Source organism: Choloepus didactylus, chromosome 7 (genome assembly GCF_015220235.1).
Source record: "Choloepus didactylus isolate mChoDid1 chromosome 7, mChoDid1.pri, whole genome shotgun sequence".
Lineage (NCBI taxonomy): Eukaryota > Metazoa > Chordata > Mammalia > Pilosa > Megalonychidae > Choloepus > Choloepus didactylus.
The window spans coordinates 95,867,578-95,889,495 of record NC_051313.1 but is presented as its reverse complement, the minus strand read 5'-3'; the positions used below and the strand labels follow the sequence as shown (position 1 = coordinate 95,889,495).

Genomic DNA, 21,918 nt, shown 5'->3' with positions numbered 1-21,918 from the left:
GTTTCTTTGAAGACGTTTGTATACAGGATGGTCAAATGAGTCAAGTTCTAGCCTTCAGTGGAGACAATGAAGATGGATTCAATCAGGGCATTGTTTCAGGTTGGTATTCAATAGAGGCACTTAAGAACATTAAGCATGATCACAAATATAAATTAACTAAGAATTTACTTAATTTCTGATTCCCAGCTCTGTCACTTCTGCCTTTGTTTCTCCTAGAAAATCAAAACAATAAACTCAGAACTGTGATTACATCTCAAACAGATTATGAAGAAAGAGGGAAACTACCTTAAGGTTTTAGCACAGTGTTAATTCTATTCATTAATTAATTCATTCAAAAATAGTTATGCAGCATTTACAATGTGCTAGGTTCTGTACAATAGGATTAAAATAAGCACATTGTCCTTCATTCAGGGAGCTCACTATCTTTTAGGGGATCTAAAAACTTTTTTTTTAAATTTGAAGAAATAAAATGTGGTTAAGTGATGCTCTTTTATTTATTTAACAGCTATGTATTTTTTGAGTGCCTACCATGCACCCAGCCATGTTCCAAGCCCCAGAGAGAAATCAGTAAACAAAACAAACAAAATCTCTGCTCTCCAGGAGCTTACGTTCTAAACTGAGGAGGGTCTTGGAACTGTTTCTCTGGAAAAAGTTTCTGAGACAGAGATTTGCACATGGAAAATATATTGGGGTGAGCCCTCAGACACAGCCCTATAAGGAAGTGAAGGGCACAGGAATGACAACAAGAGAGGTTAAACTGCAATACAATTGCCACAGATGCCAGAGTTGGTTCCACTGGAACCGCTTTTCAGAGATGCCTCCCACTGAGGCAAAGAAGCTTGTCCTTTGTACTCCTCATATGAATCAGCCATTGGGTATGAGCTGTCTCCAGAGAAAATCTGTAACCTTGGGTGTGGCAACCTCTTTGGCTGAGATTTAGGCTCAGAAAAATGCCAGCCGTGAACCATCCTCCACCAATACTTCTAGCAGCTGTGGAAATGAGTACCTGGATCATGAAGGGGATCTTGGTGGTGCAGCAGAATATCCAGTACTGGGAGAAAAAGAAAATTAATAAGGTAAATGATTAAAAAGTATATATTTTAAATAGTAATATATTCTAGGGAGAAAAATAAAACAGGAGATAAAAGGGGTTGAGGGGTTGTAATTTCAATAGGGTGGCCAGAAAGATGCCCTGGAGAAACTGTTTCTGTAAAGAGTCAAGGGAATGAGTCAGGAGGGCATCTGAGAAAGAACACTACAGGCAGACTACACAGTGAGTGTAAACGCCCTGAGCTGGGAGAATGTCTGGAGGTTTGCAGAACAAAAAGAATCTTGAGGCTGAAGTTGATTGATCAAGAAAGGTGTATAGAAGATGAGATCAGCAATACAAGAGGCAAGATCACATTGGGCCTTGCAGGTCATTTCAAAACTTTTTTCTTTTACTCTGAGTGATATAGGACACCACTGAAGGATTTCATCAGGGAGTGTCCTGGTCTGATTTATATCTTTAACAGTAGAACCCTGGCTTTTGTGTCAAAAAACTGATTGAAGAGAGGGAAAGACCCAAGTAGGAAGACTAATTAGCAGAAAAGTGATGGACCAGAGGGATAGCAGTGTGAGAAGATGTCAGATTATGCATATATTTTTATGTAAGTGGATCATATGAGGATATGAGAAGAAGAAAGGAGAATCAAAGTTGACTTCAAGGTTTCTGTCCAGAGTAACTGCAAGGATGTGGTTTCCATTATTGCCATTAACTAATATGAGAAGAACCACCAGAAGAGGACATTTAAGTGAGGGACAGAGGAATGGTCAGGAGTTCATTTTGGACATGTTAAATCTGAGATATTTATTAGATATTCAAGTGAATATGTCAATAGGAAGTTCTGTATAAAGGCATGAGATTGAGAAGTAAGATCTGTGTAAGAGGTATAAATTTTGGTTCCATCCACTTATAGATGGTAAATAAGATCATGACATTAAATGAGATCATCAAAGAAGTGAATGGTGTCTTGGATCAAGGGCATAGCAAGAAAAGAAATCAGATTCTGATACATTTTTATATTACTGGATTAACAAGAGAGAAAAGGGAAGAAGACCAAGGAACTGACCTCTGGAATATTTCAACATTTACTGGCTTGGGAAAAGAAGAGGAAGCAGCAAAGAAAAGTGAGAAAGATAATCCAGAGAGATGGAGTATAATAGGAAATTACAGTAGCAGGAAGCCAACTGAAGAAAGTGTATCAAGGAGGAGAGAAAGACTGACTGGGTCAAATGATGTGACAGAGAAATTAATAATCAAGAATCTACCATTGCCTTTAGCAATATGGAGGTTATGCATGACCTGTGGATGGGGTGAGGTTATTTAATACATAAGGGATAGAAGGAGAGAAGTTGCCACCAGAAAATACAAGCAACTCTTTCAAAGAATTTTACTTTAAAGAGGAGAAAAACAGAGCACTAATAGGAGATTAGAAACAAGGTAAAGAAAGGCTTTTTTTTCATTAATATGGGAAAAGTAAGGTCTGTATTTTTGTGGGGAATGATTTAGATAGAACAGTAATACTTGATTATATAGGGATCAAGTGTTGAGTATTATTCATCCAATGATCTTTCACATATATCTGTTGAGTGCTACTGAGTAGAAATATACTAGAACAAATTTTGTCCTTGCTCTCATGGATATCACATGCTACATTTTCCCAGCCTTGTTTTCTACCTTAAGAGGGTTCTCGATTAAAGGTCATCTTATGACATTGATGAAGGAAATGGTGAGATTTGAGGCTTTAGGAGAATGCATGTCTGTGATGTGTGAAATAGTGTATATTAGTATAATTGCTGAACATCATGAGTTTGTAATGTAACCTGTTTGCATGATTATGTGATTTTCTCTGAAAGCAGATAGCAGAGTTGATGTATGAGTGGAAAGGGCACATAGTTGAATTTTATAAGATTGGGATTTTTCTAGGGAAGCAGTGTAAAGAAAAAAAAAGCAGCAAGGGGGGAATAGAAACAGCAAGAAATGTTTCATATATTATAATGTGTGTTCTAGATGTGAAAGGGCCAGTGAATGCAGGAGAAAATCAAAGGTGGGGATCAAGATGAACGTTATGGAGGTATACATACAGTTAAGAAGAACAAGAATGTGAAGTTTTCAGAAGAAGATAGACTAATCAATATTTATAATTGAAAAAGAAGTTCAAGGCGATATTAGGTCTAGAGTTTGGCCTTTGTTGTGGCATAGTTGAATTGGAGTGTAACTGAATTGTAGACATAGCTAAGGTATTGTGATGTAACAGCATTAAATACCTTGTCCTCAAAGAAATAGAAGTAGCCTAGCACAACGGCAGGATTTAAGTGAAGGGTAATATAGATAGCAGCAAATTCGCTGGTGTACATTGGGTGGGACACTAGTACTTGAGAAGAGAGTAAGCAGAGGCACAGTTGGTGTGCCGGTTTGAATGTATTATGTCCCCCAGAAAAAGCCATATTCTTTGATGCAATCTTGTGGGGCAGACAGAATAGTGGGGATTAAGTTGGAATGTTTGGATTAGGTTGTTTGCATGGAGATGTGCCCCACCCAGCTGTGGGTGGTGACTCTGGTGGGATACTCCCATGGAGGTGTGGCCCCACCCATTTGGGGTGGGCCTTGATCAGTGGAGCTATATAAACGTGCTGACTCAAAGAGACTGAACGGAGTGCAGCTGTGAGTGACGTTTTGAAGAGGAGCAAGCTTGCTAGAGAGGAATGTCCTGGGAGAAAGCCATTTTGAAACCAGAACTTTGGAGCAGACGCCAGCCACGTGCCTTCCCAGCTAACAGAGGTTTTCCAGACGCCATTTGCCATCCTCCAGTGAAGGTACCTGATTACTGATGTGTTGCCTTGGACACTTTATGGCCTTAAGACTGTAACTGTATAGCCAAATAAACCCCCTTTTTATAAAAGCCAATCCATCTCTGGTGTTTTGCATTCCGCAGCATTAGCAAACTAGAACAGTTGGATAACATGAACTTCTGAGAAGGAGAAGTGTTTCATGATCCCCTCATGACACTGTACCGTGTTGGCAGTGGGAAATGGGCAGCATTCAGTAGCAAGAGTTACAGGGAAACTAGATTACAAAAAAGTAGATTTCCAAGATTCCACACTTACAGTTTTCTTCTAAATTCCATAGATGACATTTTTCAGTTTCTTTTGAGTAATTTCTTCTGCCTTGAGTTTGGTATTCATACTCTGAAGAAGAAACCTACTGTTGAGTTTTTTAAACATTTTGTGGAAGCATGCTTGTTTGTTTAGTAACTTAATATGGGGATACTTTTTCATCAGATTATCAATTTTAAATGAACATATTTCACATGACTTTAGTTTTCTGACACTATAATGTAAAAGGAGAGAAGATAGATGAAAGGGATTCTGACTTGATCTAAAGGATCAAGGATGCTTGAAACACTATTTTTCATGCATTTGTAAAAGATTTTATAATTTAGATGTAGGTCTGGTTGGTGCAAGCTTCTGTTAATTCCCATGATATATTGCCCTTTAGCTCTTCTTAATCAATTGAGTTACTGTTCAAAATATCATCTGGGAAAAAAAGTATGTATCATATGAAATTAGAGTTTAATATACAGAGAATTTATTATAATACATTACTCATCATGTATAAAAATTATGTACATCCAAGATGGAATTTGTTTTGTTTGTAATAATTACTCATATAGTGAGTAAAGTGTGGTTACTTACATCTGAAAACATCTTGAATATCTTTTAGTCAGTGGCACAGACATAACAATCAGTTCCAATGCAGAGGTGCATTCATCCATAGTAGGTCCAACCTAGACTTTGATCTTTTATCAAAGCTATATGAGTATTAGATGTGCTCACTGGGTTATCATTAAATAAAGGATAGTGGCACAGAGGTAGAAACATGGAAGAGTTCCTTGGAGAGACAAGGTCAGGGTGGGGGTGAGGCTCAAGAATAGATAATGTTCCTTGAATTGAGACTTGATCAATGCAAAAATGAAAGGGCATATACTGAGAATAGTTGGAACAATACAAGGAGACTGGAAAGGCCAGGACAACCCTGGAAAGAGAAAAAACTTTTCTGTCACTGGACCATCAGATATGTGCGGTAGATGGGTAGGCAGGACTATGGAGAGAGAGTTCAGTCCAGAACAAATTGAATCATGAAAGGACTTTGACACTATCATAGTGAAAGTTAATATCTTAATCTATAGTCAATGGCAAAAATTGAGTTTTCATTTAAAAATGAAAATCTGATCATATTATTTCTCCACCGCTTTACACCTACTGTCATTAGCGCTCCTGATATTTTTGTTTGTTTGTTTGTTTATGTATTTCCCACCAGGTTATGGAACACTCAACGACAGGGACTGCAGATTTGGTTCTGAATTATGGTGCCTGGTGCATAGCATGGACACAACCAATGTTTCTTGAATGAAAGGATTTAGAATTAGATGCCCACCAAGGTCACTGCCATTAATGAAATTCTCCAATTCTGTAGTTAAAATTCTCAAAAACTCTTGGAGACTAAGATAATCAGAGGTGGAAATAATCTTTAAACTGTATTTCAATCTAATGAGGTCCCTAATGGGAGGATTTGTGTATGTGTGTATGTGTTATTTTTTGGTTCTGACAATATCTCTTCTGTACTTTCTCCAGCCTTTGCTTACTTCAGTGCACACGGCCTCTTCATTAGCATTTGTTTATATTTTCAAGCTCTTCGTAGCAGAGCTATTTAACTCACTGGAATGATATTTCAGAGGTTTATTTTTCTTTATTTGTACGTCACTAATTTTGAATGTCAGGGTTAAATAAGTGTTACATAAGCTTCCATGCATTTTTTTCTTGATTACTTATTTATAAATGTAGCCTATGTTCAACTATTACATTTAGAAAATCATTCAATGATGAAATTGTTTCTTCATTTTCCTTCTAGATAACATGGAAGAGGAAAATAAATTCAAATGGAATCTAACTACTCTTTCCTACCATGGTAATGTTTATAAATTTTCATTTTGATCCACACTGTAAATATCAGACAATATAATTTAAAATGATGTTACCAGGCTTAACGGTATGCTACTACAAAATAAATTGTGTAGATTTTAAAAAGTTATAACAAAATGCAACAAAACTATAACATTGCTTCCTCTAACTATGTATGAAATGCAACTGCCTTACCCATCCATCTTTTTTTTTTTTAATTCAGTTTTATTGAAATATATTCACATACCATACAATCATCCATGGTATACAATCAACTGTTCACAGCATGATCATATAGTTATGCATTCATCACCACAATCTATTTCTGAATATTTTCCTTACATCAGAAAGAATCAGAATAACAGTAAAAAAAAAAAAAGTAAAAAAAGAACACCCAAACCATCCTCTCCATCCCACCCTATTTGTTGTTTAGTTTTTATCCCCATTTTTCTACTCATCCATCCATACACTAGACAAAGGGAGTGTAATCTACAAGGCTTTCACAATCACACTGTCACCCCTTGTAATCTACATTATTATATAATCGTCTTCAGGAGTCCAGACTACTGGGTTGGAGTTTGGTAGTTTCAGGTATCTACTTCTATATTCCAATACATTAAAACCTAAGAGGTGTTATCTACATAGTGCATAAGAATGTCCACCAGAGTGACCTCTCGACTCCATTTGAAATCTCTCAGCCACTGAAACTATTTCATCTCATTTTGCATGCCTCTTTTGGTCAAGAAGATATTCTCAGTCCCACAATGCTGGGCCCGGACTCATCCCCGGGAGTCATATCCCACGTTGCCAGGGAGATTTACACCCCTGGGAGTCAGGTCCCACGTAGGGGGAGGGCAGTGAGTTCACCCGCTGAGGTGGCTCAGCCAGAGAGAGAGAGGGCCACATCCGAGCAACAAAGAGGCACTCAGGGGGAGACGCTTAGGCACAATTATATGCAAGTTTAGCCTCTCCTTTGCAGCAACAAGCTTCACAAGGGCAAGTCCCACAATCGAGGGCTTGGCACATCAAACCGCCAGACCCAATGTTTGTGACAACATCAACACCAGTCCAGGTGAGGAAGTCCAACACTTCTGCACCTTCCCCCAGCTCCTCAGGGTGGGGGGTGGGGGGAGGCTGTAAATATATTTTTTATTCTCTGCCCAAATTACTTTGGGATGTGTCACTATTTCACTCTAACCTATAATAACCTACCATATCTCATTTCCTATTCAAGTTTCCATGTAATTGTGGTGTTTGAACAAACCGACTGTACAGTTATATTGTTTAGAAAATATAGATCCTGCACCAAATAGACATCTCTTCCCTTGGTCTCACATAGAAGTTGAAGTTTTAAAACACAGTCAGTTTCGACCTTTACCCTTTAGCCCAGTTTGCCCTAGTCTTAACTAGATCTGCTTCTTTCATATCACTAATTGAAGTCTGGGCTCTTTTTCAGCTTTTTTTTTTTAACAGTTGCTGTATGCACTAATACTGACATTCATATCTGCCAAGCTCTAGCTCCGAGTTTCAGGTGTCTCAGAGATACACATTGTTCCAGAGACCAATCAGGTCATACACTAAGAGATCAGCATCTCAAAGTTTAGAGATAGGCATTACAATTCAGGAATAGAGTTGACTGCTGTAGGAGCTTACAATCTAGGGACTATTACAATAATCATGTCCACATTAGGCTATGTTCTAAGATTCAATTCTGAGTTTACACATTGTAGTTAGTCCATATTGGTGAGGCATTATAGTGTTTGCCTTTATTTCTGGCGTACTTCACTCAAATACTCTGTACAGGATCCATTCACTTCATTGTGTATCTCACAGCTTCACTCCTTCTGGTAGTTGCTCAATATTCCATTGTATGCATATACCACAGTTCACCATTGTGTTCCTCAGTCTATGTACCCTTAGGTCACCTCCACCCATTGCAAATCATGATTACTGTCTCCATGAACAACAGTCTGCAAATGTCCATTCATGTCTCTGCTCCCAGATCCCCCAATGGCATACCCCATAATGAGACTGCAGGACCTTATGGTCCCCACATACTTAACTTTTTGTGGAACCACCACACTGACCTTCAGAAAGGCTATACCATTCTACCTGCTTGTCAACAGTAGATAGGTACATCCCTCTCACCATGTTTTCTCCAACACTTTTACTCCTATATATATTTTTTCCTACAATTTTATAGAGTTATATTCACATGCCATACATTTATCCACAGTGTACAATCAGTTGTTCATGGTATCATCCTAAAGTTGTACATTTATCATCACAATCAGCACTTGAATACATTGATTACTACAAGAAAAATTGTTTTTTTTTTAGCAATAATAAAAAAGATAAAAAGAAAAATAACATGTCATACAATACAATATAATAGTAAGGACAGAAAATAACACCACTACCAAGAATCTCATATTCCTCCCCTATATCTCCCTCTCATATACATTTAGCATTGGCATATTGCTTTTGTTACTTTTAATGGAGGTATATTACAATGTTACTGTTGACTATAGACTCCAGTTTGCTTTGATTATGTTTTTTCCCAAATACCATCCCTTTTTCAACACTCTACATGGTTGACATTCATTTGCTCTCCCACATGCAAAAACATTTTTATATTTGTATATTTAGTAACAGTCATTGGCCACTCCAATTTTTGCCAAGTTTTACAGTCCCAGTCTTTATCATCTACCTTTACCTCTGGTGTCATACATTCTCCTATCCCATCTCTTTCAGCTTTACTCATAGACATCTTTGTTCGATGTACTTAAAATACTGTGCTACCATCACACAGTATTATGCTATCTATTTCTGGATCTATACAATCAATTCTAAACATTCTGTAGTCCTTCAGCATCAAATGCCTGGTCTCTGCCCTCTTTCTATCTCCTGGTCGCCTGTGTTGTCAGCTTTTAACTCCCAAAGTTTGTTCATTAATGTCTGTTCATATTAGTGAGACCATACAGAATCTGTCCTTTTGTTTCTGGTTAACTTCACTCAACATAATGTCCTCAGGGTTCATCCACATTATTGCATGATCCATGTCTTTGTTCTGTCCTACAGCTGCATAATATTCCATCATGTGTATATACCACAGTTTGTTTATCCACTCGTCCGTTGATGGACATTTGGGCTGTTTCCAACTCTTGGCAATCGTGAATAATGCTGCAATAAACAATTGGTTTACAAATGTCTGTTTGTGTCCTAAGTTTCAGTTCCGCTGAGTGTATACCTAGCAATGGAATAGCTGGGTCATATAGCAAATCTATATTTAGCTTCTTGAGGAAACTCCATACTGTCTTCCAGAGTGGTTGCACCATTCTACATTCCCACCAACAATGAATAAGTGTGCCTCTTTCTCCACATCCTCTCCAGCACTTGTCATTTTCTGTTATTTGGATAATGGCCATTCTGGTAGGTGTGAGATGATATCTCATTGTGGTTTTGATTTGTATTTCCTTAATAGCCAGTGAAGTTGAGCATTTTTTCATATGTTTTTGGGCCATTTGTATTTCCTCTTCAGAAAAATGTCTGTCCGTGTCTTTTGCCCATTTTTTAATTGGATTGTTTGTCTTTCTGTTATTGAGATAATAGGATTCCTTTACATACTTGGGATATTAAACATTATCTGATATGTGGTTTCCAAATATCATCTCCCATTGTGTAGATTGCCTTTGTACTTTTCTGACAAAGTCCTTTGATGTACAAAAGTGTTTAATTTTGAGGAGATCCCATTTGTCTATTTGTTCTTTTGTTGCTCACACCTTGGGTGTGAGGTCTAAGAAATGACCTCCTATCACAAGATCTTTAAGATATTGCCCTACATTTTCTTCTAAGAGTTTTATGGTCTTGGTGCTAAAGTTTAGGTCTTTGATCCATTTTGAGTTAATTTTTGTATAAGGTGTGAGATAGGCATCCTCTTTCATTCTTTTAGAAATGGATATCCAGTTCTCCAAACACCATTTATTGAAGAGGCTGCTCTTTCCCAGTTGCTTTGGCTTGACTGCCTTATCAAAGATCAGTTGTCCGTAGATGCAAGGGTCTACTTCTGAACACTCAATTCAATTCCATTGGTCAGTATATCTGTCCTTGTGCCAGTACCATGCTGTTTTGAGCACTGTAGCTTTGTAATATGCTTCAAAGTCGGGTAGTGTGAGACCTCCCACTTCGTTCCTCTTTCTCAAGATATTTTTGGCTATTCGGGGCATCTTGCCCTTCCAAATAAATTTGGTTATTGGTTTTTCTATTTCTGTAAAGTAAGTTGTCGGGATTTGAATTGGTATTGCATTGAGTCTGTAAATCAGTTTAGGTAAAATTGCCATCTTAACTATATTTAGTCTTCCAATCCATGAACATGGTATGCTCTTCCATTTTTTTTAGGTCTTGTTCAATTTCTTTTAGCAGTTTCTTATATCTTCTGTGTAAAGGTCTTTTGTGTCCTTGGTTAAGCTTATTCCTAAATACTTGATTCTTTTGGTTGCTATCGAAAATGGGATTTTTTTCTTGATTTCCTCCTCTTGTTACACATTACTTGTGTATAGGAACACTACAGATTTTTGCGTGTTGATCTTGTAGCCTGCCATTTTACTGTATTCATTGACTAGTTCTAGTAGCTTTGCTGTAGATTTTTCTGTATTTCTTTATTAGTTAGGGTTCTCCTTGGAAACAGAATCAATGAGAGTTCTCTCTGATTATCAAATTGTAAAAGTGACTCATGCAACTGCGGGCACACACGAGTCCAAATTCTGCAGAGCCGTCAACAAACTGTCAACTCCAAGGAAGACGTCCGACGAACTCCTCAGGAAACAAACCGACAACTTTGCCGAACTCCTCAGAAAACGAACCGGCAACTTTGACGAGCTCCCCAGGAAATGCTTCACTGAGCAGCCGAAGAAGAAGTGAAGGTTCTCTAACCGTCCAGCTTATAAGCCTCCAACTGATCACCCAGACCAAATCCAGCCAATTGCATTCTCTCATTGTAGAAGGCACGCCCCTTGATGAGTCATCAATTAGCCGCAGTCAATTGACTGATGATCCAACAAACCAGCCCGTTGGTTTATTAACCAGCCTCAAATATCCTCACAGCAATCGTCAGGCCAGTGCCCGCTTGACCAGACAGCTAGTCCACCTAGCCAAGTTGACACATGAACCCAACCATCACAATTTCCTACATATAGAATCATGTCATCTGAAAATAGTGAAAGTTTTACTTCTTCCTCTCCAATTTGGATGCCTTTTATTTCTTTTTCTTGCCTAATTGCCCTAGCTAGAACTTCCAGCACACTGTTGGATGTAACAATGATGATAGTGGGCATCCCTGTCTTGTTCCTGATCTTAGAGGAAAAGCTTTCAGTCTCTCCCCATTGAGTATGATGTTAACTGTGGGTTTTTTATATATTGCCTTTATCATATTGAAAAAGTTCCCTTCTATTCCTATCCTTTGAAGTGTTTTCATCAGGAAAGGATGTTGAATTTTGTCAAATGCCTTTTCTGCTTTGATCGAGATGGTCATGTGGTTCTTCTGCTTTGATTTATTGATGTGGTGTATTACATTAATTGATTTTCTTGTGTTGAACCAGCCTTGCAACCTGGAATAAATCCCACCTGATCATGGTGTGTAATTCTTTTAATGTGTTGCTGGATTCAATTTGTGAGTATTTTGTTGAGGATTTTTGCATCTATATTCATTAAAGAAATTGGTCTATAATTTTCTTTTTTTGTAATATCTTTGTCTGATTTTGGTATTAGGGTGATGTTGGCTTCATAGAATGAATTAGGTAGCTTTCCCTCTTCTTCAATTTTTTTGAAGAGTTTGAGCAGGATTGGTACTAATTCGTTCTTGAATGCTTGGTAGAATTCACATGTGAAACCATCTGGTCCTGGGCTTTTCCTTTTGGCAGCTTTTTGATGACTGACTCAGTCCCTTTACTTGTGATTGGTTTGTTGAGGTCATCTATTTCTTCTTGAGTCAATGTTGGTTGTTTATGCTTTTCTAGGAAGTTGTCCATTTCGTCTAAGTTGTCTAGTTTATTAGCATATAGTTGCTCATAGTATCTTCTCATCATCTCCTTAATTTCTGCAGGGTTGGTAGTTATATTTCCTTTCCCATTTCTGATTGCATTTATTTGCATCTGCTCTTTCTTTTTTTTGTTAGCCTAGCCAGTGGTCCATTGATTTTATTGATTTTCTCAAAGAACCAACTTCTGGTTTTGTTGATTCTCTCTATTGTTTTCCTGTTCTCAATTGCATTTGTTTCTGCTCTAATCTTTGTTATTGCATCCCTTCTGCTTGCTTTGGGGTTAGTTTGCTGTTCTTTCTCTAATTCCTCCAGGTGAACAGTTAACTCTTCAATTTTTGCTCTCTCTTCTCTTTTAATATAGGCATTTAGGGCAATAAATTTCCCTCCCAGCACTGCCTTTGCTGCATCCCATAAGTTTTGATAAGTTGTGTTTTCATTCTCATTTGCCTCGAGGTATTTACTAATTTCTCTTGTAATTTCTTCCTTTACCCACTGATTTTCTAAGAGGCTGTTGTTTAGCCTCCATATGTTTGTGAATTTTATGACCTTCTGCCTTTTATTTATTTCCAACTTCATTCCATTATGGTCTGAGAAAGTGTTTTGTATAATATCAATATTTTTAAATTTGTTGAGACTTGCTTTGTGACCCAATATGTGGTCTATCCTAGAGAATGTTCCATAATCACTTGAGAAAAAAGTGTATCCTGCTGTTGTTGGATGTAGTGTTCTATAAATGTCTGTCAAGCCTACCCCATCCATCTTTTACTTATGGGTATCCTGAGGAATCCTTTCAATTGAAACTAAAGGCTAGATCTTTTGTTAGATTCCACAGGTATTTTGGTCACACCAATTAAATCTTGTGGTGCCACCTGTAGGGTAGGGGTTGGGGGTGGGGTTTGCTCACACACCCCAGAATGTGAAGATTTTTATATGCTAGAATAACTAAGTGGAGGCTTTATTCAAGATTTCTCCCCCAAAGAGAACATACAAAAGAACAGGATTCATTTTGACTCGAACCAATGAACTCACCATAAGCTATATAGTTCAAAAGCAATTTCTGAAGATTTATTGTTTACATTTGAGAAACTTGGACTCAGGAATTTTCTTTCAGCTCAGTTTTAGCCCCACACATGTCCTATCAATCTGGATCCCAATATGTATCCAGCATAGAAGAAAAATTCTTCAGATAGCCCTCTACTCAGATCTCAGCAAATTCATACTTATTTTAAAAACACAAAAAAGAATAGTTGCTAAAAACAACACACATAAATCATTGTATGTCGCTTCTAGACTTCTCACAGTATTTTCCATGTTTGGACTGTATAGCTTTATGTTTACTTTTACATGACCTGAGAACATCATTGCTTTCAGGTTTCCAAGAGATCCGCTCCTGTTTGGAAGTGGCAGAGGCATGTGTAGGGGATGTGGTCTGTAATGCACAGTTGGCCCCTTACCTTAAAGCTTGTTCAGCAAACGGAAATCTGTGTGATGTGAAACACTGCCAAGCAGCCATACGGTTCTTCTATCAAAATCTGCCTTTTAACATTGCCCAGATGTTGGCTTTTTGTGACTGTGCTCAATCTGATATACCTTGTCTGCAGTCCAAAGAGACTCTTCACAGCAAGCCATGTGCAGTGAGCATAGCTCCACCCCCTACTTGCCTCAACGTAATTCACAGCTGCCGAAATGATGAATTATGCAGGTAAGTAAAAACACACATACCTTACTTTCTTATTTCGGCACCTGATTTGTTACAGTCCAGTACTAACACTTGATCTCATTACATTAGCTAGAATTCCCACCATCATCCAACATGGTGTAAATAAAGCCAGACAATTCTTATTTTTGAATCTGTGATAAATGTGTAGTATCCATTTTGAAATTCAAATACAGAACAGGTTTTGGGAATAAAGAAATTCAGTATGTCAAGATTTAGTACCATTAAATAGCATTATTAAAATTATATATTCAAGTTAGACTAAAGAATCAGTTAAAAGCCTGGCTTGTATATCAACTTGTTCATTTTTCTGTATGATTTCATAAGGCTGTTACCCTTTATAGGATTTTGTTAAGGCAACTCTTCAAAATAAATCCTTTTTGTCTTAGGCTAGAGATGAGGAAAAAGCAGGTGGCTAGTGGACAGTTGGGGCATCCCCAGCATGTGACATAAGAAATATACCTATTCTCCTCTTCCCAACCTCATATCCTTGGTTTTCTCAGGAAGGTGATATTATCATATATTCATTAATTCAAGAAATATTTATCAATCACCTCCTACCACTTTAAGCAGGGAGATATATCAGTGAGCAATAGAGACAAAAATACCTGCCCTTATGGAGTTAGTGGGATGGGGAGACAGACAATAAATAATTAAATATAATAAATAAGGGGAGTGTATATCATATCATAAGATAATAAGTGCTATGGAGAAAACAAAGAGCAGAATAAGAGGGATTGAAAGAGCAGAAAGGGTTGCAATACAAAGCGTTGTCACAGTAGAGAGGATTTACCAAAGACTTGAAGAAGGTGAGGGGTGGGTTAGTAAATATCTGAGAGAAGAGTGCCCAAGCAAAGGGACCACCCAGTGCAAAGGTGCTGAGGAAGAAGCGTGTGTGGCATGTTCAAAAAGCGCTGAGAATAGAGTGTGCAAGGGGAAGGGCAGGAGGAAATGAAGTTAGAGATTTACCTTGATGGGGTGCAGGGAGGCCCAAATAACATAGGGCTTTGAGAGACACTGTAAGGAGTCCAGATTTTACTGAGAATAAAATTGGGAGACACTGGAGGATTTTGAGCAGAGGCATGGATGATCTTGCTCATTTGTTAGAACATTCATTCAGGATGTTTATTGAGACTAGACTATACCTACGCAAGTAACTAACTGCCTTTGGAAACCACAATTATAATCCAACACTTCTTTTTCTTACTGTGGTCTTCATTAACATATTTTCTCGTATACTCAAGATGAATTTATCTTTGCATTGTCAGAATTATATAAGTGGACACTTTTGGAAATGAAAAAAAGATGAAAGAGATACTGAGAGCACTGAATAAATTTGATGAGCCCAAATTACTTAGTAACATTGATGTTATCAAGTTGAAGGAGTTTTATTTAGCAATCAGCATTAAATTCTACTATTTATGGTTTCAGATTTTTTTCTTTTGTGGGTAATTCTTCACATTAATTTGTTTGCCAGTGCCTTCTATTAATGACTGCTTTACTTGCTTTTATTCAAGTGAATAAAACTCCATATATAGAAAATTCATTTAAAAAACAAAAAAAAATGGTGAGTATGTTGGGTCATGACGAGAAAGGTTTGTCATGTTGCTTCAGCCACTGGCAAGTGAGCTGATGTGGCAAGTGAGCTGATGGATTTAATGACATCAACTTCTCTAGTGGGCTGAATCTTGGTAAACTGCTTTCTTTTAACCTTTTAACTATCTTCACTACCTTACTCTCAGATTATATTAATTCTAACCTTCAGAATAGCTCATGTCTTGCAAACATTCATCAAAAAAATGCAACTACTTCCCTAAAACACACAGTCTATGACATAAAGAAAGGGTAAAGATCTAATCAGGGTGCCAGAGCACTGATATAGTGTCTCAACTTATCATACACGATGTCAAGTTCTAAAGTTTCTTAAGGTCAATGACAAGAAAACATTTGTCATAGTTTAATTGTCAACACATTTTTAGTTGTAAATAAAGTAATACATAATCAATGAAATGTGGTGAACACGTTTGGTTTTCTCATGTCAAAAATAGAGTATTCACAAGTGGACTAGTCCCCTCTTTCCTCTCCTCTTCTCTCATCTTTCATCTGTCTACATAACAATAAAACATTAACAATTTTTATGTTAACATTTAAACAGCAAGGAGACACCATTTTTTCTTTTTTTCAAAGCCATCCCTGTGGATATACCACTTGTGTCCATGGATGGGTATATTTTGCATGATTCTAGTGCCAAGGGGCTAGGCATGGGTCTTTTGCACTCCACCTTCAACCTTCAGAGTGTGAGATACCTGAGCTTCCCTATTAAATAAAATATTTTTATTGTAAGTGATAGGAACGGTTGCTACAGTCCTTGAGAAGCCCTGTGATGGACTGTGAGGCACACACTCGGTGTTAACCTCCCTTTGCATCAACACTTTCCCAGATGGACTGGTACAGAGTTAGTGATTTTCCTCAACAAGAACTCCCAGGTTTAACCACCTCTCCAGAGTGCTTGGTGCAGGGTCTGGGACACACTTTTGTTCCCTCCACTTTTGAATACCTTGCACTTACATAGTTTTTGTAGTGTTTGACATATACACATGTCTCTTCTTACATGTTTTCTATCTTTCTTATATTAGTACAGAGGGTAAGGACTGTGTTTCTTTGATTTCCTGTCACCATGTTCAAATAGTCCCTTAATGAATACTTAATAGTGGTGATGGAATTATCATATTAGTAGTAAATGTAAAAAGATTAATTCTGTCATTTTCCCAAGCAAATTTTGCCTTTAGGGAGATTTCCAGCGTTTGTATTAAATTATTGTGTTCCATGAGGATGTTAAGCCCCGTGTCATCTACCTTTTTGCAGAAGAGCTGTTCATGGGGCAAAGAAGGGGTCTTGGCTTTTCAAATACAATTTCTGTCCCTGTTCCACTTTCCTTAGTTCACAATGGTTTTTGAGACTCTTATTTATTGAAAGCCAAAGAAGCCAACATTCAGCCATTTCTCATTTAATTTCATCTAATATGGTTAGCCACTGGGAATTGAGATTATATTTTACTGATTATTAGTGTTTAGGAACTTTAATAAAAATTACAGTACATTAGATTATCATAGGTTTGAGCTTAAGAAAGTAGTGAAGAGAAACTAATTTTCTCAGGAAAATATCTACTTTTTAAAAGTAAAACTCCAGAATTTACACATTATTTCAAGTACCCAACCAAACTTGACTATATATCAGGTCCAAAAGAAAAACATAATAAATTCCATCTGTAGACATTTTACAAAATACATTCTCTTATGTTTTGCAATATGACTAGAAATTAATAACAAAGTATAAGACAAATATTCCAACTTTTTAAAAATGACTCTTATAAATGTTTCATTGGTTGAAAAGGAAATCCAGATTAAAAAGTGCAGACTATCAAGAAAGTAAGGATAATGAAAACACTATATATCAAACCATTTCCAACCTAAAATAAAATTTTCTATAGTGTAAAAAACTTGTGTAATTTCAAAGGACTTGGGTAAGTAACATACCAGAGTACCTTTAGTATTTTCTGTTTCTAATTAAATACTCAGTTCATCATTTGGAAAAATTTCTCAACATATTTTCTGAATGAAATAACTTCTACCATTCAACTTATACTTAGTAAAACATATGTTAAATTAAGAATAAATGGCACCTAGGTACAAATTCATTCCTTATCAATTTCCTATTTGACAATAAATACTTTCAGTACATATATTTAGATGGCATGTTGTAAATAACTCATAAAAGCATTAAAGGAGCTTATGTGTTCTTCTACTCTCAGAATTTTATGCCCAGAGAATTTGTAGTATTTCCTTAAATATTTAAATATAATCATTAATTTTTGTCATATTAAAAAGTGTATTCCTTTAAGATGACTTAAAATATGAGATTAAAGAAAGCAATGTTGTTTACGGCTTTAAACAGAGTTAGCAACATGTGGATAAATATGGTCAGGACAAACTCATTTACTCAGAGGATTTTCATGCATGTTTGATGATGATAAGACCTGTTCAAGAAAGGGCATAAGATAATATAGGGCAATAAATATTAAGTTGGGAGATTACCATTTATTGAGAAGAATACCTTTTTACTGTGAACATTTCAAAAATAAAATTATTGGGTTTTATCCAGACTTTTATACAAAGCTGTTATGGTGAGTATCAAATATGTATTCAGAAAAGTGATGAACGGATGTGGCTTCATGGATTATCTTGGCAATTAAATAAACACATAAAGGTTTTCTTTAAAGCATTCCTTGCTGCCAGAGAACCTCAAATCACTTTGTATGATTAGAATTTTTGAGAAAGAATATAATACTTTTTATCTTGTGGGAAAACAGGCTTGAAAGGTCAAGTGCCTTCTAAGAAATCACTTGGTATGAGACAATGGCCATGTGCTGGCCACAAAACCACAATCTGCTTTAAAAATTGCTAGTAAATCTCCCAAGTGCTTCATACTACAAATCATCACCCATCAAAATGGAATTAGTAATGAAGTTAAATTCATCTAGTCTCTATCCTCATCACAAAATGAACATAATTCCCAAGGACCCTTCACCTTTCCTCCTTTGACACTCTCTGTTGGTGTGTTTGAATATATACACTTATTTTCAATTATATACTGGCATTCAAGAGGCATTTTGTTCCTATGTCAGTTTTTCATTACATAAGATTGCACCCTGGGTTAACGTGAAATAATATCAGAAGCTAATTCCTCTCACTTAACTCATTCTCTAGGAGGCGCTTTTGGACATTTCAGTCAAAATGCTGGCAGCGTGTGACTGGAAAATGCCATGAGGACGATACCTGCATCAGTACGTTAAGCAACCAGGATTTCACTTGCTCAGGAAATGACGACTGTAAGGCAGCTTACATTGGTACCCTTGGGACAGTTCTTCAAGTACAGTGCACCTGTAGGGCCATTACGCAAAGTGAAGAATCTTTGTGCAAGGTTTTCCAGCACATGCTTCATGGAAGATCATGTTTCAGTAAGTTCCCCAACAAAGTTTGCCTTAAAACATATATATTATTTTTATTTCTGTCTATAGAGCTTAAAGTAGTTATCCAGCACCAAAAATTTGTTCTCGAGGCAACTTTATGTTTGCTCTTCCATTTTTAAAGGATATTTATTGATTATGTTTTATACCATTTCCTGTTTTACTAATTTATCAGCAAGTGGTACCTGTTTCAATTTACATGATAGGTTATTCCTAGTTAACATTTATGGTTGTATCAATAGCTCAAAGGTTTATCCTACCATATAACTTGTTGTATCATATCTGTTTCCTAATGTTGAGAAACAAACCATCTTCACATTTCATGGCTTGATATAATAATTTATCTGCTCACAATTCTGCACACTGTGCTTGCCTCAAGTGGGGAGTGGGGGTGACCCTTCTGATGGTCTTGTCTGGGGCCATGCATTCTGCTGCAGTCTTCTCGTAGCTCATCTGAGATGGGATGGTCCAAGATGGTGTTTAGCAAGCACTGTTGGCTGGGACGTCTTAGTTGTCCTCTCCATGGCCTCTGTAGCAGGATATCCTGGGTCTCTTCCATGGCAGCAGCAGCAGTCCAAGCAGCTAAGCCCCAATGTACAAGTACTTACCAAGTATTGCTTCTGTCACATTTGCTGACAAAGCAAGACACATGACCAAACAAGTTCAGAGTCATTGTGGAGAGGAGAAAACAAGGATGTGGATATTGACAGTGGGATTTCTCAGAGGTTACTGATGAAATATTCTTCTCTACCTTTAACATATATTTAGCCCTGGATTTAGTTTTTCTACCCTTGGTCTTTAATAGGTCTGCTGATCCACCTGTAATAATGGGGCGGAAATCATATTTTTGAAGGTATTTCTTTCATCCATTTTAGGGATAAGGAAATTGGAATTTGGGAATATAAATAATTCATCCAGAATTTCATAGTGAGAAAGTATCAAGCAGGAAATTGTCCATTAGTCCTCTATAAAGGACCTAAGTGGGCAATCAGATAATAATAACTTAAGGCCCCTCTGTTATCCATCTTCAGGAACAGTCCATGTAACTACCATGTCCCAAGATATCCCCAAGTCCCTGGGCCTCTCACCATCTAACCTGCAGGCACCATTTCCAGGAGGAAGTGATGGCTGTTTACTGTTTTCATTGCAAATCAAGCTTTTCATTTATGGAAAATGTTTGCTGCTATTTTTCTTTACAGATATTAGGGGAGACACACTAGTCGGTGTGATGGAAATTATGATTTGTAATGTATTAGGAAATAGACATAAACCTCAAAGTGTATGGTTTTGATTATAACAGAACTCTCTATGGAAACATTTCTGTAATTTCTATAATTAGCCCTACAAACATATTTCAACTGAAATGATATGAATAGGAGAATTGCAGCGTTACACATGTTGAGTCATTCTCTAAACAACCTTCCTCTCTCATTAACATAAGGTGGTCAGTTCTGTTGAAACTAAAAATACATACAATGAATGGCTTATTGTATTACAGCAGGGAATAACAATGACAAAAGAAGTTAAACTAACAGCAATATATACTGTTATTTTGCAATGGTTAGTTATAAGTGTTAGTAGTTTCTAGATATAAATGGTATGCAAAAACAACAATGAGATATAATCCTACATGTTACTGATAATTCAGTTTCCTGGGCATAAGCTCTCTAGAAATGCCAATCCAAACATCATAATTCTAGTTCCAAATCTGGTTTTCTCCCACGTACTTTTAATTATTGTTGTGTTTTATTTTTATTATGTTTATTTTATTATCTTTATTAGAACTTATTTTAAGCAAATATATCCATGAAAAGACAAAACTGTATATACTCAGAGAGACAGCAGAAGTGAGGATTTAAAAATTCATACACATTAAAGTACTACATGAATATTGTCAAAAAGAAATTTAAAATTTTTCATTTTTCTTCACTCACCTAATAAGTTTAAACTTTATGAGGTTTTCTCCTTGAGCCTACTAAAACTAGGAATTATCTACTAAAACTAGGAGTTTCACACGACAGGATTATAGGATTTAAGGAACCTCAAAGGCCTTCAATTACAGTTCTCAGTACTTGAATTAATAGGAAAAGTTTCAAACAAAAACAAAAATCAAATCCTTAGGCCTGGGAAGTTCTAACAAACCCTTATCCCTACCCCAAGTATACAGAAGAAGCACGGGGGCAATTTTTGAATGAAGCATCTCTCTAACCATTGTCCCCTGACTTAATCTGTCAGCCCAGCACTCACACATTTTCCAGATGATTCATCAATACTGCATGTTTCCAAAACCCTTTAGCGTCTGATCATTTTACCCTAAAGGAGCAGAATTGAGTAGAACTGAGAAGACAATTAGGGAATTTTTTCATTTTGTCATTTCTGTTTCGCTTAGAAGTATTGCTTTTCAACCTCATTTTGATCCAGGCCATAGTAGGCAATACATTTTACATTAACATTTTATGTGCAATGTACTCTTTATTATTATTATTCAATTCTATTAATTTTTTTAATGTTGAATACTACCCACTGAATTGATTTCATGATTCACTAATGGATTGTTCTTTGCAGTTTGAAAAATGCTTGCTTAGAGCATAAATTCGTCTGGAAATAATCCACATTGATTTATCCAAGTCAGAGTCTTATAATAATTACCAATGATTACAGAGTAGCTAGCATTTATTGAGTGCTTATTTTATGTCAAGGGTCTCACATTTTCTTAGTCAGTGTTAGCAACTCTATAGTTAGACACTATTATTTTCTCACTTTTACACGTGAGGAAACTTAAAGCTAAGGGATATACATATATATGATGGTTTCATTCTTTTTAAAGGCTACGGAGAATCCTACAGTATATATATATATATGTAATGTGATTTATTGAAATGGTCTCCTATTAATGTGGACATTTAGGTTGAATGCAATTGCTTATTGTTTTCAACATCATTGCAAACAATGTTGCACAGTTTTGGTGGCATTTCTACAGAATTGATTTTTCAGATTGTAATTACTAAGCCACAGGATTTTTACATTTTTAAATTTGATAGAAAGTGGTAAAAAAATATCTGTTTCAATTTACATTTTTAATGAAAATATCTCATTGATTTAATTTGCATTTTATAAATGATGCTGAGCATCTTT

At 36.5% G+C, this 21,918-nt stretch overlaps 1 protein-coding gene across 1 annotated transcript in view; it reads left to right on the top strand.

Moving 5' to 3' along the window:
- The window catches only part of GFRAL (GDNF family receptor alpha like), a 62,335-nt gene that overhangs the window by 12,712 nt on the left and 27,705 nt on the right, over positions 1-21,918 (top strand). The window contains exons 4-6 of the mRNA XM_037844667.1: positions 5,954-6,010; positions 13,412-13,742; positions 18,524-18,774. Coding sequence (XP_037700595.1) covers positions 5,954-6,010; positions 13,412-13,742; positions 18,524-18,774 — 639 coding nt within the window. The remainder of the gene's footprint in view (positions 1-5,953; positions 6,011-13,411; positions 13,743-18,523; positions 18,775-21,918) is intronic.